Source organism: Scyliorhinus torazame, chromosome 20 (genome assembly GCF_047496885.1).
Source record: "Scyliorhinus torazame isolate Kashiwa2021f chromosome 20, sScyTor2.1, whole genome shotgun sequence".
NCBI lineage: Eukaryota > Metazoa > Chordata > Chondrichthyes > Carcharhiniformes > Scyliorhinidae > Scyliorhinus > Scyliorhinus torazame.
In genome coordinates this window covers 527,981-548,910 of record NC_092726.1, presented here as the reverse complement: position 1 = coordinate 548,910, position 20,930 = coordinate 527,981, and the positions used below count along the sequence as shown (strand labels likewise).

Sequence of the window (20,930 nt, the reverse complement as noted above, 5' to 3'; positions counted from 1 at the left end):
ATTCTTCATCGGGGCTTCACATTCAAAACATACTCACAGTGCCCCCTGTCAGTGATTGCAGAGACCACCTCTTCAATTTCACCCTAGTCCATTCCTCCATCACCCCAACCTTTCATCCCCTTCCCACACAATCACAAAAGGTGCAACACCTGCCTCTTCACCTGCTCACTGCCCAAAGGGACAAATATTCCTTTCAGGAGAAGCAGCGTTTCGCCTGCACCTCCTTCAATTTGGCCTACTGTCTTTGCTGCTGCCGATGAGGTCCAGTCTACATTGGGGAGACTAAACGCAGACTGGTGACCGCTTTGTGGAACACTTTGCTCAGTCCACAAGCACGACCCCAATCTTTTGGATTTGCCACCTTTCTCTCACGCCCACCTGTCAGTTCTTGACCTGCTGCAATGTTCCAGCGTGAAGCTGGGCGCAGAACACCCCATCTTCCGATTGGGCACGTTACCGCCTTCTGGATTCAACACTGAGGTCAACGGTATCAGACTGTGAACTTTCCCCTCCACCGTGACCCCCCTTTTTGTTTATGTTTCCCTGGTTTGTCCCAATAAAACCCCACCCCTCCCCCACCAGGCCATCTGTCACTTGTTCAGTTTTGTTTTCACGGAGCACTGTTGTCCCATTAACGCATTCTCCGATCTAACGTCTATCCCCTATTGACACTCTAGTCTTTACTGCTCCCATTAACACTTCCTTTGTCATGTGACCATGGCATCGTTGTCAATCTCTCCTGAGCTCCGTTCTATCCCTGACTGTGGTGAACGTGTTGCTACTGCAATTCACCACTGTATTGTACTGTATTATGTTGATGCCCCTGTGGCTCCGCCCCCTTGGGGGTGGTATATAAACCTGTAGGCGGCACTCAGTGCAGAGCAGTCGCAGGCAGGCACAGATCTAGCTTATTAAAACCACTGTTCACTTCTACTAATCGTTTTGTGTAAATTGATGGTCGCATCACTGACCTTCCACTCTGCCCCACCTCCTCCAACTAAAAATCCTGTTCGGAGAAAGTGTCACATGGGCTGGAAACGTTAACTCTGTCTCTCTGCGCAGATGCTGCAAACCTGCTGAGCTTATCTAGCATTTCCTGTTCTTGTTATCGCTGGGTCCCTGCTCCAAGTTTGACTCTGACTCCAGTCCCGATGAATGTGTCCTTCTGTGTGGCACGGTAGCACAGTGGTTAGCACTGTGGCTTCACAGCGCCAGGGTCCCGGGTTCGATTCCCAGCTTGGGTCACTGTCTGTGCGGAGTCTGCACGTTCTCCCCGTGTCTGCGTGGGTTTCCTCCCTCAAGTGCCGAAAGACGTGCTGTTAGGTGAATTGGACATTCTGAATTCTCCCTCCGTGTACCCGAACAGGCGCCGGAATGTGGCGACTAGGGGATTTTCACAGTAACTTCATTGCAGTGTTAATGTAAGCCTACTTGTGACACTGATAAAGATTATATTATGAGACTGAAGAAGGAGCTTTTCAGGGAAGCTAGAGTTTGTTAGAGCAGACTGACCTGAATGTTGCACTTATCCAGAATGTCCCTAAAATGTTGTTCGACTGTATGTGGCTGCACAGCTGAGCTCAGTCTCTCTGGCAGCCCCCCTCAGGGCTGGGAGCTGACAGGACTGATGTGCCTGGGAGCAGGGGTGGTTCCCACATGAGAGAGGAGGAGACTGCAGCAGGTGGAGTGAGACGTGTAGTGGAGGCGGGTGGGGCTGCTGCTGCTGTGAAAGGGGCGGCGCTGAAGCAGCAGCAGCTCTGTCCCGGCTGCTGGGCTGCGCTGCCGAGATGTCTCGCCTGGTCAGGCTGCCGGCTCCCGGACCCTGGGGCTTCCGCATCACCGGCGGCCGGGACTTTAACAAACCCATCGCGGTGTCCAAGGTGAGAGCTTTGAGCCGGGCTGGGCGCTGGCGTTGAAGCTAGAGAAAGTTGTCTTGTTGGGGTTGAGCTCAGTCCAGGGGGCGGGGGTCAGGGCTCTGGCCGCTGTTCAGATGGATATGGCATTGTGCAAAGTGCTGCCTCTGGACAGTCTGCACACAGCGTTTGGCCAGGAAACGTCTGCCTGACTTGGGGCTGTCAGCGTGGTGAATGGCCATGATCAGCTTGGGGAAGTTTGACAAGTTGGTTAGAAATGGGCTGAGGATGGGGGGTGTTGGAATGGTGTTGGGAAGGGAGTCACATTCATCCAGGTGTCTGACTTGGATCTTGCTGTGTCGCCCCTGCAGTGGCCCTCTGGAACTGGGACACTTCTCAGTCTAGACCAATTGAGCCCAGTATTAATCCGGAGTGAAGCTTTTGAATGAAGAGGGGATGCTCAGGGAGCTTTTGATTGGAGTGGAGCTTCTCTCTGTCTGAATCCAGTGTATGAATGTTTTTTTAACATTTAAAGTACCCAATTCTTTTTTTTTCCAATTAAAGGCCAATTTAACGTGGCCAATCCACCTACCCTGCTCATCTTTAGGTTGTGGGCGTGAGATCCATGCAGACACAGGGAGAGAGCATGAACATCAAGGATTCTCCCCGTGTTTGCGTGGGCTTCACCCCCACAAGGGATCAGGGGTTATGGAGAGAAGGCAGGAGAATGGGGATGAGAAAATATCAGCCATGATTGAATGGCGGAGCAGACTCGATGGGCCGAGTGGCCTAATTCTGCTCTTATGTCTTATGTGCAGGTTAGGTGGATTGGCCGTGCTAAATTGCCCCTTAATTGGAAAAAAAAGAATTGGGTACTCTAAAATATTTTTAAAATGAACATAAAGGATTTTTTCCGCCTGTTTGAGCAAGAGAATTGAAGTGATTCAGTCACAAATGGAACCCTCTAGAATCCTCTTTCCCACAGTCTCTGTCTCCCCCTTGCCCTCAGGCTCCAGGCCTTCCCACAGGGTAGATGGGTGACATTTGGTCAAATAATCTCAGACTCTCTCTGGTCTTGTGACACTGAGCAGAAAGCTGGAGAAACTGCCTGTTGGTTGGTGGAGACTCCGGTTTGTAGACAGTGCTGGAAGCGTGGGAGCAGCTGTAGGCAAGACCTCCGGAGAGATAGAAGAATTGACGAGCTTTCATTAAACATTCATCCAATGGAAGTTTAGGAAGAACCAGAATCGTCAAGCGGTCTCCTCATGACTGAATGACTAACCCTTCCACAGTCTCCCTCTTCCAGCCTCATTCTCTCACTCACTCTCCCTGCTGCCCTGACCAGTCGGTGTTTTCCAATCTTTTCTTCCGAACCCTGGTTCTAACAGGCAGCTCGGAACCATATTCCAGCTAAAGCGCCATGAATATCTTGTCCAGATTCACCATCACTTCCTTTTGACATGAATTCTGTCTGTGTGGCTTTCCCAACCGGCTGGCAAGGTGGGAGTTGGGGGTTTGGGAAGGGGCTGAGGTTAGTGGACTGCCCTGGGAAGGTTGCAGGCGAGCCTGGCCTGGCCCAGCGATTGGTAGACTGTCTCAGGGTGTGGGGAATTAAGGGGAAGGGAAAGACGGCTGATTTGATCTTTCTAACGTTGATATTGTGGAGTTTGAGTGAGTTACCACAGAGATGTGCTGCCTGGCTGCTCTGGGGTTTTTTGCACTGCGATCGTGCCCTTTCAGTTTCCTGTCTCTGCAATCTGCAATTTCCGGATTTAACTGGCATTGAATGTAACACCCTCGATTTCCCCTGTCACCGACTGATAGACAAGTAGCCATTCTGTCTTCCAGATTTGAGATTGTGCCCCTATCCTCTCCTTCCCTGCAAGCAGTGGGTTTCTTCTGTCGAAACCTGCCTCTCAGAGTCCCCACCACGGGCACACACACACACCCCCCCCCCCCACCACTCAGTCCCCATTCTTCAGGCTCCCCTGACTCTGCACTGCAGCTCTGTGTAAGGGGAACTTGAAGCTGAATGTGGAACTTGGTCAACAGGCCAATAATGCCTGGTCCTTGCTGGATTTGTTCTCCATATGTGGACATCACTGGCAATGAATGCCCCCCCCCCCCCCCCCCCACAAACCACCACCACCACCATTTTCGCTGGGACAACTTGTTAGGCCTATTTCAGAGGGGGGTGAAGAATCGGCTGTGCCTCCAGGCAGGCTGGGTGAGGATAGCAGATTTTGTTTCGCTGAGGGACATCAGTGATTCAGCTTCTTGGTCACTTTACTGAGAGCAGAACTGGAATTCAAACTTTCAATTTGCCCGAGCGGATTCACATTCTTTGCTCTACCTGTTGAATCATGTAACCAGAGCAAATGCTGTAGCCCCTGGTGAGGGATGAGTTGGGGGCTGTGATGATTCTATGACGGAGTAGGGCAGTGAGCTGGATAGTTATTGAATTGGAGCTGGATTGCAGCATTCTGGTTAATGGTGTTTAACGTTCAAGGCTTTATAACCGAGACAAAGTGTTTAAAGCATTGAAGTTCTGCTGAAACTTTCACAAACACTGGTTCAGTGTCAAATGGAATATTGTGTTCAGCTCCAGGCACCACTCCTTCAGAAGAATGTCAAGGCCTTGGCAAAGGTGTAGAGGTGATTTACTAGAATGTTTCCTGGGATAAAGGATTATACATAAGGGGAAGATGGGGAGGCTGGAGTTGTTTTCCTCAGGGAAGGAGATTTAATCGAGGATTTTGAAGTTACGAGGGGTTTTGATGAGATGGAATAGAGAAGAACTGTTTGGACGGACAAGGTGGTCAGTAGCCGACTTGTTAGGTGCATGATGGTGGTCAGGCCACACTTTACCCCAGCTCTGTTTTCTGATGGTTCCAGTATCCTGTGTCTGTAGCCAGTTTGCAGACAAGCTGACTTCCCAATGTTTATTTTTAATTCACTGTCATAGAATGGGTGTAACTGGCAAAGCTGCACTCATTACCCATCCCTGGAGGAGCCCTGAGGGCATCAAGGAGGATCCAGTCCAGTAAACTGGGACTGGAGTCAGCCTGCGATTGTCACATTTCATCACGAAAAAAAGTAATGTTTCAACAGTGTCAGTTCACACTCCCTTCATTTACTTACCACCTTCCCCCTCTCTTTGTGCCCCCTCCCCCCCCCCGTCTCTCTCTGTTCTACCCCTGCCTCTTTCTCTCTCCCAGAGACTCCCTACAGTGCAGAACAACGCCATTCAGCCCATCGAGTCTGCACACTCCTCTGGAAGAGCGGCCAACCTAGGCCCACACCCCGCCCTATCCCAATGACCCCTTAACCTAATCTGCACATCCTTGGAATGTGCGAGGAAACCTTCTCTGTGTCCCCTCCCCTGTGTCTCTCTCTGTGTCCCCTCCCCTGTGTCTCTGTGTACCCTCCCCTGTGTCTCTCTCTGTGTCCCCTCCCCTGTGTCTCTGTGTACCCTCCCCTGTGTCTCTCTCTGTGTCCCCTCCCCTGTGTCTCTGTGTACCCTCCCCTGTGTCTCTCTGTGTCCCCTCCCCTGTATCTCTCTCTGTGTCCCCTCCCCTGCGTGTCTCTCTGTGTCCCCTCCCCTGTGTCTCTGTGTCCCCTCCCCTGTATCTCTCTCTGTGTCCCCTCCCCTGCGTGTCTCTCTGTGTCCCCTCCCCTGCGTGTCTCTCTGTGTCCCCTCCCCTGTGTCTCTGTGTCCCCTCCCCTGTGTCTCTGTGTCCCCTCCCCTGTGTCTCTGTGTCCCCTCCCCTGTATCTCTCTCTGTGTCCCCTCCCCTGCGTGTCTCTCTGTGTCCCCTCCCCTGCGTGTCTCTCTGTGTCCCCTCCCCTGCGTGTCTCTCTGTGTCCCCTCCCCTGCGTGTCTCTCTGTGTCCCCTCCCCTGCGTGTCTCTCTGTGTCCCCTCCCCTGCGTGTCTCTCTGTGTCCCCTCCCCTGCGTGTCTCTCTGTGTCCCCTCCCCTGCGTGTCTCTCTGTGTCCCCTCCCCTGCGTGTCTCTCTGTGTCCCCTCCCCTGCGTGTCTCTCTGTGTCCCCTCCCCTGCGTGTCTCTCTGTGTCCCCTCCCCTGCGTGTCTCTCTGTGTCCCCTCCCCTGCGTGTCTCTCTGTGTCCCCTCCCCTGCGTGTCTCTCTGTGTCCCCTCCCCTGCGTGTCTCTCTGTGTCCCCTCCCCTGCGTGTCTCTCTGTGTCCCCTCCCCTGCGTGTCTCTCTCTGTCCCCTCCCCTGCGTGTCTCTCTGTGTCCCCTCCCCTGCGTGTCTCTCTGTGTCCCCTCCCCTGCGTGTCTCTCTGTGTCCCCTCCCCTGCGTGTCTCTCTGTGTCCCCTCCCCTGCGTGTCTCTCTGTGTCCCCTCCCCTGCGTGTCTCTCTGTGTCCCCTCCCCTGCGTGTCTCTCTGTGTCCCCTCCCCTGCGTGTCTCTCTGTGTCCCCTCCCCTGCGTGTCTCTCTGTGTCCCCTCCCCTGCGTGTCTCTGTGTCCCCTCCCCTGCGTGTCTCTCTGTGTCCCCTCCCCTGCGTGTCTCTCTGTGTCCCCTCCCCTGCGTGTCTCTCTGTGTCCCCTCCCCTGCGTGTCTCTCTGTGTCCCCTCCCCTGCGTGTCTCTCTGTGTCCCCTCCCCTGCGTGTCTCTCTGTGTCCCCTCCCCTGCGTGTCTCTCTGTGTCCCCTCCCCTGCGTGTCTCTCTGTGTCCCCTCCCCTGCGTGTCTCCCTGTCGCGCTCCCTCCTCTCAGCATTCCTGAAAATACAGAAATTCAATCTCTTGGTGGGGGAAATGTTGCCACCTTCCACCCAGTCCGAACAACCTGATATTTTCTCCCCTCTCAAAGCTGCTTCTCAATTTGGATACTCCCTCCATCCCTCCTGTCCTGTTTCAATGCAAATAGAGAGCTCAAAGCCTCTGTAATATTTAACTGGGTTCTAATCAAAACCTGGTCCCATTTCAGTGTATGAAATCAACATAATCACTCCCGTCTCTAGATCTTGGCCGGGAGTGTGGTTTTTATACTGGGCACTGCTGTTTCTAGCTGGTCTGCTCACTGACAGGCACAGGTGGCTTCACACCTGATATTTTGGTTCTTGGTTAACTTTACTCAGTAAATACCAGCTGAACCGTGCGCTGGTTCTAATTCTGTCTGCAAAAACTCGATGCAACAGAGATACAAAATTCAGATTTAATACTTCCCTGTGATCTAATGTCACCCAACATGCATTGCCAAGGTGCCTGGTTTTGGTGACAGTGCCTCAGTCCTGGCTATCGGACAGTGCGGTGGTGGGGGTCAGTTTGAATCAGCTGAAGCCCCTCGAGTGGATTTTGCTCCACTGAATAAGGAGAAATGGGCTGGAAGTTGCTCCTGATAATGGGTTCATTGGTCCACACTGACAGTGCTTGTCTTGCAGGTGTCCAACAAGAGCAAAGCCGATTCCGTGGACTTGCAGTTCGGAGACCTGATCATCAGCATCAATGGATCTGAAACCTGTGACATGATCAACATGGAGGCTCAGAACAAGATTAGAATGTGCGACGGGGACCTCGTCCTCAGTGTTGAGAGGTGGGTAGCGAAGAATGGGGGGGGAGGTCATAAACACCATCTATTGCTGCCCCCAGGGTGGTAGGTTGGTGATGCCGTCACTGGGAGGGTTTGTAGGAGGGGCAGCAAAGGAGACAATTGCAGGATGGACATCACCAGTTTCAGGATTGCTGCCTAGTCCAATCCAGCAAAGTTCTGCCCAATCCTGCTGGCCTCTCTCCTGCTTCCAGTTTTTCTCCTTTACCGACATGCGCCATTCTCGGGTTTAGGGTCTATTAGGGTTCAGCACGTCTTTCCTGTCCATTTTCCTGCTCCCTACGCCCATCAATATTGGGAGCTGTAGTGTTGTATTGTGAGTATCAGGGCTGCCTCCTCCATTATCCCAAACCAGGATGTTATTCCCTCCTCACACTCTGTTCCTCCATTCACCGGGATCATAGGGTGGAGGTGTGGGGCTTGGGTGAGGTGCTCTTTCCAAGGGCTAGTGCAGACCCGATGGGCCGAATGGCCTCCTTCTGCACTGTAAATTCTATAATTCTATGACACCGGGGCGGGGAGGGTATAGAGCAGTAGCAGACAACCCAGGGATAATTACTTCAGAGTGACATGTTTAAAGGAACACAAATAATGGGATCGAATATCTGCAGTCTTTGGAATGCTAAACACTACACTTGGTGTGGACTCTGTACATGAGGTTTGGGGAGTTAATATCCTGGGCTTCACACGTTCCGATACTGAGCCTGGTGAGTTGGAGGGAGGATGGCAGGGGCCTGATACTCAGCCCTAGTTCCAGGGTCTCAAATGAACAAGGAATGAAGAAGAGGGAAGACTCCCTGGATTCCAGTCTATTCCAGGACAGAGTATAAATTGATCAGGTGGGGCTTGCTGTAACTGGGATCAACAATATCTGTAACCATTACAAGCTGAACAGGAATGGGACAGTGTTTCAGCTGCTCTTTGCTTCTTTTGTTCCTATCCCATGCTCTGAGGCCTCAGGGTGCACAAGACCAGTTGGTGAGTGTGTCTCTGTGTCTTAACTGCATCTGCGCAGAGAGAATTCTAACTCTCTCTGCTCTCTGAGCGAGTAAGCTGCTGTTCACCCTTTGGGATCGGTGAAGGGACTGGACTGGAGGGGGCGCTGCCTCAAACTAGTGAGCGAGGGGCAATCAGGCAATGGGAAAGGAAGCGTTAATAGTTCAAGGGGGATGGGGTGACAGGCTTATGGGGAGGGTGAAGGGCTAAGGGGTTAATGAACCCGAACTGGAGAGGGTTTTAAAGACATTGACCAGTTGTTCAGCCATGAACAGCAGACTCGTGATCCTGCCCCACCCAGATGTGCATTGCTGTCTGACATCGCAGTGAAGTGCTCCTGTCCTCAACCAGGGAGATCCCACTTAAAACTGCTTTGTGGGGAATGGGTGCATTGACTTTGACCAGCCCATAAAACCCGTTGCTGTTCCAGAGCTGGAACAGGAAGCCCTGGATATTTATTGCCCATCCCACTTGTCCGCAGGTCGAGTTGGATCTTCTTGGGTCACCATTACACGAGTCACCGGATTGGCTTCACTGGACCGATCACAATCAACCTTGTTGGTATGTGGCTCGGGTCACGTTTCAGTCCAGACCAGGTTAAGGACGGAAGATTTCTTTCCCTCCAGGATATTTGTGATCCAATTGGCCTTTTAGCAACAACCGGACAGCTTTGCTCGCTTTCTGTACTTTGCATGAAATTCTCAATCTTGTGCAAAGTGATTTGAAGATGTGTTTGTGCCCATTTAAATTCAGTCATTTAAAAAATTTAGAGTACCCAATTCATTTTTTCCAATTAAGGGGCAATTTAGCGTGGCCAATCCACCTAGCATGCCCATCGAAACCCACGCAAACACGGGGAGAATGTGCAAACTCCACACGGGCCGGGATCGAACCCGGGACCTCGGTGCCGTGAGACTGCAGTGTTAACCACTGAGCCACCGTGTTGCCCTTCAGGCATAACCACGACACTTGCAGACTCCTGGCAGACGAGGTACAGACGTGAAGCTAATAGATTCTGGCAGAGTTCAGCAATTAATTGATGCTTCCGAGTGCTGGAAACTTTGATTCTCACTCTTCTAACTTCCCAAACTTTCTTTCCTACAGGCCAGAGCCAGGCTCACCGCGAGTGCTTGATGGATCTTCCACAGATATTTTTCTTGCACAGAGATTCCAGGTCAGTGTAGGTGAGAATGTTGCCCAGAGGGGAAATATGGTGGTGTCAGTGTACAGGCCCCACTTGCTTCTGACTAGTGATTCACCTGATTTGATTGCAATCAGGAGAGAGAGCGAGAGGCTTGTTTATTGTTTGCCTTCATTGTGCCTTCTTTTTCCTTATTGTTCAGCTGTTCGGATTACAGGAACTGAGGTGATATCTCTCGATCTATCTCTGTGTCCCTCTGTAATACAATCTCACACCCTCCACGTCTCCGAGCTATTTAACACTGATCCATCATTGCTGACAGTGCTGACCGGGAATTGACCCCCAAGCCTTCGTATAGCACATCAGAGTTAGGAACAGGAATAGGCCATTCAACCCTTTTGAGCCTGACCTGCCATTCAACAAGATCGCGAATGATTTTTTTTTTTTTGCTCACTTGAACCTTCCAGCACAATCCATCTCACTTACATTTCTTAGTGTTCAGAAATCTCTACACCTGTGAGTTGAATATACTCCCATCCACAACTCTCTGGGATAGACCATGTGAGTTGAATATACTCCCATCCACAACTCTCTGGGATAGACCATGTGAGTTGAATATACTCCCATCCACAACTCTCTGGGATAGACCATGTGAGTTGAATATACTCCCATCCACAACTCTGTTGTACCACACATTTTGAGTGACAGATTGAAGCATTTTGGTCTGACCTGTGCTGTCGATCAGGTAGGGGTCAGGACAGTGTAAAAGCTGATATATACCAGCCCGGGATGTGGATTATTGTATGGGTGACAGGAATCATTCCCACTCTCCATCGAGGCCTGGTTGTTCTTGACCAGATTCTTCCACGACCTTTGACTCAAGGGGGTCAGCCTTGGATATTTCTTCACGAATAATGCTTGACAAAATGTTGAGCCCCCCGCCTGGCTGAAGGACAAATTGCAGTTCCTATAGCTACAAAGATCGTCAACTCATCCAAAATATTCCACTGAGTAACTCGAGTGCCACCAAATTGGTGTTTCAACAGCACTCCAAGACCATTTCAAAGACTTTCTGCTTGTGTGTGTGTAGATTTGGATGGGGGGGGGGGCTGTAACTGGACAGTGTGGGCAAGAGGAAAGCCTCTCCTACTGCAAAGTGGGGAGAGAATGAACTGCTGTGAGTTTCGTGTCAATGCTGACGGTGTAAGCTTGCTGTGGGCCTTCACTGAGAGAACAACTTGATTTCTTCCTGCTAAATCTCCGCCCTCTCTTGGTCCGGGATTGTTCTCCACTGTCAGTGTCAGCAGAGCCAGCCCAGTTTCTCAGTACTGAGGGAGTGTTGCACTGTCAGAGAGTCCGTACCGAGGGAGTGCTGCACCGTCAGAGGGTCAGTACTGAGGGAGCGCCGCACTGTCAGAGGGTCAGTACTGAGGGAGTGCCGCACTGTCAGAGGGTCAGTACCGAGGGAGTGCCGCACTGTCAGAGGGTCAGTACCGAGGGAGTGCTGCACTGTCAGAGAGTCAGTACTGAGGGAGTGCTGCACTGTTAGAGGGTCAGTACTGAGGGAGTGCTGCACTGTCAGAGGGTCAGTACTGAGGGAGTGCTGCACTGTCAGAGGGTCAGTACTGAGGGAGTGCCGCACTGTCAGAGGGTCAGTACTGAGGGAGTGCCGCACTGTCAGAGGGTCAGTACTGAGGGAGTGCCGCACTGTCCGAGGGTCAGTACTGAGGGAGCGTCGCACTGTCAGAGGGTCAATTCTTCAATGAGATATTAAACCCTGCAGTCTCTGGGTGGATGTTGATGGCCAATAATTGAAACAGAGCAGGACGGGTCTCCCAGTGTGTTGGAGTTGATAGTTAACTCTTAAATAACAATCAGTGGAGCAGATAATCTGATCCTGACTCTCATTGGGAACTGCAAATTGACTAATTTCCCACATTATAGCACTGGATACACTTGGAAAGCTTCTCAATGGCTCTGCCATGCGAAGATTGTGAAACGTTATACAGAAATTTACAGGGTCAGAAGGCAAGACCTGTGTCTGGAGTTTTGAGTATTTTTTCTATTTCTCTTCTTTTTCCCAGGCTGTCCTTAGCCCGAGCAGGGATGAGAATAAAAATATTTTGGAGAGATCGAGTGCAGACAGCAGCTCCGGTTCCCTCAGCCTGACACCACACACATCCCTCAGTTCGACACCTCCACCTAAATCCATGTCTCCAAACACAGGCCGGAGGTAAGGAAATTTCTGCTCGACTTCAAAGCTGCTGCCAACAAGAAAAAGGTCAATTTCTGTTCTGGTTCCGACTTGGTCGATGGTTTAAACTTACGGAGAGAATGTTATTCTTCTGTCTCAATCTTTGCTCTTCTGTGTTGGTTTGATGGGTGTTCACCTTGCAGGGGCTGTCACTGACAGACTCCATATCAGAGCTTCAGTGTTTGTCAAGGCAGAACCTTTCCTCCGTGTTCTGACAACTGGGAAAAGTGCCTTTTCAGGCCCACCACCCAAATCAGAATGTATCCTCCTGTGATACTGCGTCGAGGACCCGGGTTCGATCCCGGCCCCGGGTCACTGTCTGTGTGGAGTTTGCACATTCTCCCCATGTCTGCGTGGGTTTCACCCCCCACAACACAAAGATGTGCAGGGTAGGCGGATTGACCACGATAAATTGTCCCTTAATTGGAAAATAATAATTGGGTATTCTTAAATTTTTTTTTTTTAAATGAATTGCCTGATTGGTGGAAGCTATGGCTTCAGCTGCAACCAAAACTCTGGTTTCTATCCATCAACTCCCTCATTTCAGTTTGCTCTGTGAAGGTTTTGGCACAGTCCCCAAACCTCCTGATGTGGCTCTGAATCTAATTTGGTTTAATACCGTTCCTGTGAATCGCCTTGAGAGGTTTTACCGGGTTACATGCAGTTTCTGTATTCAGAGCGGTCATGGTTATATTATTTAATTAACTTTCAGAACTTGGCTGAATTTTAAAGCTCCTTGTTTAATTTCACATTTAGAGGGTGACAGAGCCAAGGATCCCAAAGTGATTGCCGACTTTTCCATACCAATCGGGTAGCTTGTTCACAATGATTTGCTCTTTTAGCAGCTCATTCGGTCTCCTTCCAAACACTTAATTCAACTTCAAACCCGGACTCCTTTGAGCAATCCTGCTGTCTAAACCAAACCAATACCAAGGCACCAATGCCTCCGCAAGAGGCAAATGATCGAGCTTTAGGAATACATTAGAGACAGGACCACCATGTTGTCAAACCATAGGTTTCAGGTTAAGACTATGAGTCAGATTTACCCAAAGATAAAATATACAGAAGCAGACATCAATCAGAATCATTATAGTCATTCATTTTCACTAGTTTGAAAAAAGCAACTGACAAATATCTTTTTAAAGTCGGACATTTTATTCATGTGTATCACTGACTGACTTGTTTAACTTACCGTCCAACCTGAATGTTAAAGCAGCCAGGTTCCTCTACCGCCTTCCCTTTCAGCTTGTGTCCAACGCCCACTTCTTCCCTGGCACCAACCCTGCCTCCTGTTCACAAGGAGGGGGTGCTGTGCTTACACGGGCCTGAAGATTCCACTTAGGGTTAAGGGGAGCGGCTTGACACAGTCACCAACCCTGTTAGGCTAACCAAGACAACTTTCAATCACATCAACTCTCATTGGTTCCAGGTCTGCATCCCCAGTTTGGAGCCCGAGAGAGAAGGAGGAAATGCCACATCAGGGAAATGTGGTGTCAAAGGCAAGTGTTCATACGGGATCAGGGGTGAGCTGGCAAGGTGGATACAGAACTGGCTAGGTCATAGAAGGCAGAGAGTAGCAATGGAAGGATGCTTTTCTGATTGGAGGGCTGTGACCAGTGGTGTTCCACAGGGATCAGTGCTGTGAGTATTCATAGTATATATAAATGATTTGGAGGAAAATGTAACTGGTCTGATTAGTAAGTTTGCAGCCGACAGAAAGGTTGGTGGGATTGCGGATAGCGATGAGGACTGTCAAAGGATACAGCAGGATTTAGATTGTTTGGAGACTTGGGCAGAGAGATGGCAGATGGAGTTTAATCTGGACAAATGTGAGGTACTGCATTTTGGGAGGTCTAATGCAGGTAGGGAATATACAGTGAATGGTAGAACCCTCAAGAGTATTGACAGTCAGAGAGATCTAGGTGTACAGGTCCACAGGTCACTGAAAGGGGCAACAGAGGTGGAGAAGGTAGTCAAGCTTGCCTTCATTGGCCGGGGCATTGAGTGTAGAAATTGGCAAGTCATGTTGCAGCTGTATAGAACCTTAGTTAGGCCACACTTGGACCCCGGAAGTGTGGAAGATTTTAGTTTAGACGGGTAGCATGGTCGGCGCAGGCTTGGAGGGCCGAAGGGCCTGTTCCTGTGCTGTACTTTTCTTTGTTCTTTGTTGGTCGTGCGGATGGGCCTTTGGGCTTAACCGGGGGTGCGAGGAGCAAGAGTGACCTTGAAGAGGAGAAGGAGTAAACTTGCAGGTGGCACGTGAGGCAATGGTTAGCACTGCTGTCTCACGGCACTGAGGTCCCAGGCTCGATCCCGGCTCTGGGTCACTGTCCGTGTGGGGTTTGCATATTCTCCCAGTGTCTGCGTGGGTCTCACCCCCACAACCCAAAAGATGTGCAGGGTAGGTGGATTGGCCACGGTAAATTGCCCCTTAATTGGAAAAAAAAATAATTGGGTACTCTAAATTTATTGTAAAAAAAGAAAGGAGTACATTTTCACTTTTGTGGTGCCTTACAAGGCCTCTGCGTACCCTGAAATGCTTGTTGCCGCCTTGTCTCTTTGTGAAGTGGGGTTGGGTGGGCTGTTGCTACCATGAGGACGGAGTTGGGAAATATTGAGATGAGCAGTGTCCTGAGAGATATGACTGAGCTGTGTGTGGAAGATTCGCTCCCTCTCGGTGTCCCGGTGAGATTTACTGCTCTCTTGTGGGTTTCCTGTCTGACTCTCCCCTCCCATGTTTGTTTCTCAGGAATTCCAAGTTGGAATCAAAGGTTTCAGGAGTCTGTCGCCCATCACCAGTGCCCTGTCTGTGCCCAGGATGAACCACTCGGCAGACTCCAGTCCCTCGGAGGTGAGGGATCACAGTGAGGAATCGCAATCGCCCAGCTCTGCTTTTTTGAGCAAAGGGTACGTGCCAAAGTGTCTCAAACATGTACAAGAAGGACTTGGAGTTCTGTCGCAATGTTCACCCCCTCAGGACATCACAGAGAGCTGCACAGACAATGAAATATTTGTCAAGTATGGTCAGTGATGTAAAATAGGCAACCTGGGGACAAATTTGCAGACAGCGCGGTCTCAATAAGGCAGGCTAAACAAGGAACAGCAAGAGGTCATGGGGGTTGTACCTAGAGAATACCTAGAGAATAATGGTCTGGCACATATGGGGTTAATGTGTCAGAGAGCACATGATCCCCCCACGAGTGTTGGACAGAGCTGTGTGTACCAGCAAGCATGGAGACAATTCCGAGCTTGTACCCATGACTGTATATTTGTAAATAGTTCAAAGAATCTATACACGGGTATGACTGAAAACTTCTTCCGACCAACGGAATATAACCAACACCCAAGACGGATCCCTTTCCCATCGCTCCACCTTTAGTGCCCGTGTCTTCAGCTGCCTGGGTCCTAAGCTCCAGAATTCCCTCCCTAAAAATCCTTCTACCTGTCATAATGGAACGTCCAGCAAATCTCTCGCTTTGACTGAACTTTTGGTCATTGTACCTAATGTGGACCGGTGTCAAATTTTAATAATAGTCAAATTTGATAATAGTCCTGGGACATACCTGAGGACATTTTATTACATCAAAGATATTATTTAAATGCAAGTAACAGATTTGAATAAAAGTTGTTTCTCCTGTCAGGTAACCTTGGCAGCAGTTTAGAACATAGAACGATACAGCGCAGTACAGGCCCTTCGGCCCACGATGTTGCCCCGAAACAAAAGCCACCTAACCTACACTATGCCATTATCATCCATATGTTTATCCAATAAACTTTTAAATGCCCTCAATGTTGGCGAGTTCACTACTGTAGCAGGTAGGGCATTCCACGGCCTCACCACTCTTTGCGTAAAGAACCTACCTCTGACCTCTGTCCTATATCTATTACCCCTCAGTTTAAAGCTATGTCCCCTCGTGCCAGCCATGTCCATCCGCGGGAGAAGGCTCTCACTGTCCACCCTATCCAACCCCCTGATCATTTTGTATGCCTCTATTAAGTCTCCTCTTAACCTTCTTCTCTCCAACGAAAACAACCTCAAGTCCATCAGCCTTTCCTCATAAGATTTTCCCTCCATACCAGGCAACATCCTGGTAAATCTCCTCTGCACCCGCTCCAAAGCCTCCACGTCCTTCCTATAATGCGGTGACCAGAACTGTACGCTGGGTCCCGGGCTCCATTGGCATTTACTCGGCACCTCTGGTGTGTATTTATCCATTTCCTTTCTGTCCTCAGAGCCCCTGAACGTCGCAACTTGAATCGAATTGACAAAGACTCGGAGGTTTATAAGATGATCCAGGAGAATCGAGCTGCGAAGGAGCCTCCGCGGCAATCCAACCGCTTCCGTCAGCTCCAGGAGGCTCTAGATGCAGACCAGGATGGTGAGGCCAGGACTGGGAAATGTCAGCATGTTTGAGGAGGGTAGGGACAGATGGGGACATGGATCAGCAGCGAGGGAGGACAGCTGGATTCGATATGATCTGCTCTCTGGTCTCATTCCCCTAGGAGCTGCCGTTAAATTCCCAGGGAGATTCTCTCCCTCGGCCCCAATCGCAGGAGCAGCCAAGTATCAAACGTGCGAGAAGTGCGGCTCCAGCATTGTGTGAGTACCGACCAATGCGGGTGCTGGATTTTAACCCATTCAAACTGATCCAGGAGATGGGGAGAGGGAAGAGCGGGGGGTGGGGGGGGTCTTGGTGCATGGTGAGTGAGGGTTAATAGTATTGAGTAAATATTCATTCTGTACAGGTACCAGACACACTCCCCATTCCTGCCTTGTATTGATTTACCTAACATGTGACTAGTGCGACAGCTTGTTGCTACAACCATTTTCTTTGTTCTTTCTTCTCTTTGTATGATGAGGGGATGATGCACTATCAATTACGACGAGACGAGAGTAGAGTGTAATCGAGGCTTTATTACGCAGAGATGTGTAGCCTCCGAAATGGCTGCAGCTCGGAGAGCACACACATTTATACTCCGCCTACTGGGCGGAACCAGCAGGCAAGGATCTACCCCCGTACCTGTAGTACAGGGGCCTTACAGTAATACACCTCATATGCGGTACATACAATACAACAGTGGTGACTACCACAGGAGATTGCACAGTTTATCTACTCCACAGGTTGCAGCGTTAGTTTAAAAGTTTAATTGACTCACAGGCGGCACAGGGGCACAGTGGTTAGCACTGCTACCTCATGGCTGCGAGGACCTGGGTTCAAATCCTGGCCCTGGGTCACTGTCCGTGTGGAGTTTGCACATTCTTCCCGTGTCTGCGTGGGTTTCACCCCCACAACCGAAAGATGTGCAGGGTAGGTGGATTGGCCACGCTAAATTGCCCCTTAATTGGAAATTTTATTTTTTTAAAGTTTAATTCACTCACCAAAATGGCCAATTATTTACCTTTGCTGCTGTTAGGCCCAGAACAAAAGAGACTCTAACCAGACTTCTTTCAATAAAATCAGAATGATTGATTTATTATTTAAAAATTTCCTTTGTTAAAGCAAGTGAAAGAACTGGTGTACGCACATTTGTACTCTGGAAATATAACTCTCTCCCTTTTTAAAAATAACCCCCCCCCCCCCCTCCCACGCAACACACACACACCAAGAACAAACCGATAGTGTCTCTACAGAGATGGATTTTGGAGATTGGGCTTTATAAAATAAAGAATAAAGTTGACAGAGTTGGTCTGGAGCCCCCTTATGTAAAGACAGGCTGCTTGTCTCAATGGAGGTTTTGAGGTTCTCGCCAACAGAGCTTCGTCGTGGGGGAGAATACCTGGGTCCATTCTTTTCATCTCCGCTTTGCAGGTTTCCAAACGCAGATTAATTATACCAAGGTGAGGATTAATTATACCAAGGTGCTGCTTAACCACACACAGAATTTCCGGAGAGTCAGGGAGAAAGCATTCCTTCTCCACATATTCACCACAACGCACTGATTTCAAAAACCACAGGTCCAAAACTTAAAGCACGTCTCTGTCGAGTACTTTCCAGTAAATCCCTAGCCTTTGCTTTTGACCATTTTCCCCCCTCATCGATTGAGGTGATTGCAGTTCAAAACAAACCAGCAACTCCTGCCCCTCCAGCACCATGCTGGTCAGGGGATTTCTTCGAATAGGCAGGTGAATGTATGACCGTCTTTTTAAAAAATCCAAGTGTCCAAATAATACTGTGGCCTTCCATACTTTAAAAGAAGACACAGCTTCCGAAAAGATGGTTATCCCAACACTATAAATCCCAAACTAGTCTCACTCTTCCCGTTTCCCGCTAGAGCTCTGTACCGATCCAGTTTAATTCCAACATGCAGGGAAGGTTTCGCTGTTTGGTGTAGGGTTGTGTGTGTGTGTGGGGGGGGGGGGGGGGGGGGGGGGGGGGCTACATTACTGAGTTGCTGTGACCGAATGTGTGACGAGGGATGGCTTTGCACTCCTGTCATTGACCCTGTTTTTTTTGTGGTGATGCAGGACTGAGGCAGTGAAGATTCGGGATGGTTGTTACTGGCACCACAATTGCTACGTCTGCACCGACTGCGGCCTGAACCTCGGCATGAGGGGGCATTTCTGGTTCCGGGATAAAATGTACTGTGAGAAACATGCGCAAGAGCATTTCGAGGCTGCGGAGGGCAGCTTGTGACCTGGGCCCTGCTCGACTATCGGTCTGATCTCAGAAACCCTTCCAATGATCACCTAAAACCCCTTTGTAAAATATCAGATGATTTAATAAAGGAATTATAGCAGCTTGTGGATTCTCTGATCTCTTGCCATAGAGACAGGGCGAGGCCTGTGTCTCGCCTGAATCCTCAACCTGGAATATTGCAGGTACTTTATATTCATTCTTTCCAAAACAAGCCTTTACTTTAAGAATGTGAATATTTGACAGTCACGCACCATTCCAAACTGCTGCTTTCTGAAATACAATCAGTGTTGTTAATGTCAGAAAGGCAGCTGGTTGAACACAGCAAGATCCCACAAACACTGGCCGCTGGAATTCTCCTTTCCCGATAGTTGTGGACCCCTCCCACATGTTCGGATTCAATGGAAAATCCTATTAACGAGCGGTGGGAAGAGAGAATCCGACTGGAAGGCGCGCCACCCAGCAACACGCGGGTGGTCCAGCCCAGTATTTCATGTCAAATCCAAAACAAGACGCCTCCAGCAGTTCTGTGTTCCCTTGGTATTGTACTGGGAATGTCCGCTGGCCTCGGTACAATATTAAAATCTCAAGAGTGAGTCTCGAATCCAGCACCATCTGACCCAGGTGTGAACATCGCCCATTAAATCATGGCTGACAGCTTCCCAGAGTTGACCATGTTGGCATAAGGCCCCTCCTGAGCTCACTGATCTCAGCAGGGGTCTGGCCCAGGGGCTTGACACTTGGTCCAACTAGAATAGGCCCAAGGTGAGGGAATGAGATAAGTGCGAAGGGGTTTGAAGAGCGGGCTGAGAGCTCTGGGCTTCCCACACACCTGGGTGTGCTTCATTCTATAAAGCCACCTGATCCCAGTGCGGAAAGGTTCGCTGGTTACAGACACACTGACACTCGGCACTGGAGCAGAAGATTTACAAGATGGAGGCGCAGGAATAGCTTCCAACTCAATCAAATCAGAATTGACCTTCGATCTCCGTTCCACTTTGGTGTCCTATTCATGTATCTCAGCTGTCTTAGTGTGGCGACAGTGAAGGAACGGCAATATAGTTCCAGCTCAGGATGGTTGATGGATTGGAGGCGAACTTGCATCGACTGTACTTGTCCTTCTCGGTGGTGGGGGTCATGGGTTTGGAGGAGGCTTGTCGAGTTGCTGCATCTTCGGTGCGAGGGAAAAGGAAAAGCAAGACGTGCATTCGTCGAGCGTCCTTCAGAACAAGCGGACGTCTCAAAGGGCTCACAGCCAATGAAGAATGATTGAATTGCAGACACAACAACAGGCAATAAGAACAATATGATCTTTTATATTTTACAAAGTTCATCGAGGGGTAAATATTGTCCAGAACAGGAGGGCGAAGTCACTTGCTCTTCAAAAGAGTGCCATGGGCTCTCTAACATCCACCTGAGCAGGCAGGTGTGGTCTGGGTTTGGTTCCTCATCCAAAGGTCAACATCCCTCAGTCCTGCCCTGGAGGGTCTGCAGCTTTGTGGTTCTCCCAGGTTAGAGAGCGGTTTTTGAACCTGGAACTTGATTCAGAAGCAAGAGTGCGACCAACTAGTCCACAGCTGACACCTCTATGGCACACACGGCTGCCACTGTGTGTCGGTGGTGGAGGGAGTGAATGTTTGTGGAAGGGGGAGCAATCAAGCGGGGCTGCTTTGTCCAGGATGGTGTCGAGCTTCTTGAGTGTTGTTGGAGCTGCGCTCATCCAGGCAAGTGGGGAGTATTCCATCACACTCCTGACTTGTGCCTTGTAGATGGTGGACAGGCTTTGGGGGGTCAGGAGAGTTACTCACAGCAGGATTCCCAGCCTCTGACTTGCTGTAGCAGACCACATGTCGCTGGTCCAATTCTGTTTGTGGTGAGTGGTAACCCTCCGGATGATGAAATCCAAGATCACTGGCTCAGCCCCTAATCAGGGTGAACTGTGGAAATCTCGGAGTGCTTCGTACACAACGAGTTGGTGCATTCTCTCCGTGTCTGCGTGGGTTTCCTCCGGGTGCTCCGGTTTCCTCCCACATTCCAAAGTTGTGGTCATGACCAATGTGCGGGGTTACGGGGATAGGGCAGGAGAGTGGGCCGGGGTAGGGCGCCCTTTTGGAAGGTCAGTGCAGACTCAATGGGCCAAATGGCCTCCTTCTGCACTGTAGGGATATTCTGGAATTCCCACCTCCCGCAGTGTCTTTTCCTAGAACTCTCAGATGAGTCGGTGATCGTTTAGCCACGCAAGACCCTCCATCTCCGAGCTAAGGCAGCAGACGTGCACATATTATGGACAATTTGAGGTGGAATAAAAAGATGTTGGTGCTTCAGGCCACTGCCTGCACATTGTCTCAGGGGGCCAGCTGATGGGACATCACAGCCCAGTCCACCGGCAGAGGTCAGTAAGTGGAGTGCAGTGAGCTTGAGGTGAGTGCAGAGCTGACGGTTCAGTGAGTGGATTTTGAGGAGGGAATGTGTCTGGGGACG

The 20,930-nt window shown here is 50.1% G+C and overlaps 1 protein-coding gene across 1 annotated transcript; it reads left to right on the top strand.

Annotated features, from left to right (window-relative positions):
- The first annotated feature begins 1,712 nt into the window (after positions 1–1,712).
- On the top strand, positions 1,713–18,552 carry pdlim2 (PDZ and LIM domain 2 (mystique)). Its single transcript, XM_072485526.1, has 9 exons — positions 1,713–1,880; positions 7,257–7,408; positions 9,524–9,593; positions 11,645–11,793; positions 13,244–13,313; positions 14,564–14,721; positions 16,048–16,193; positions 16,318–16,414; positions 18,281–18,552. Exons 1-9 carry the CDS (start codon positions 1,788–1,790, stop codon positions 18,447–18,449), a joined length of 1,104 nt encoding a protein of 367 aa, XP_072341627.1. The 5' UTR covers positions 1,713–1,787; the 3' UTR covers positions 18,450–18,552.
- Positions 18,553–20,930: the final 2,378 nt, after the last annotated feature.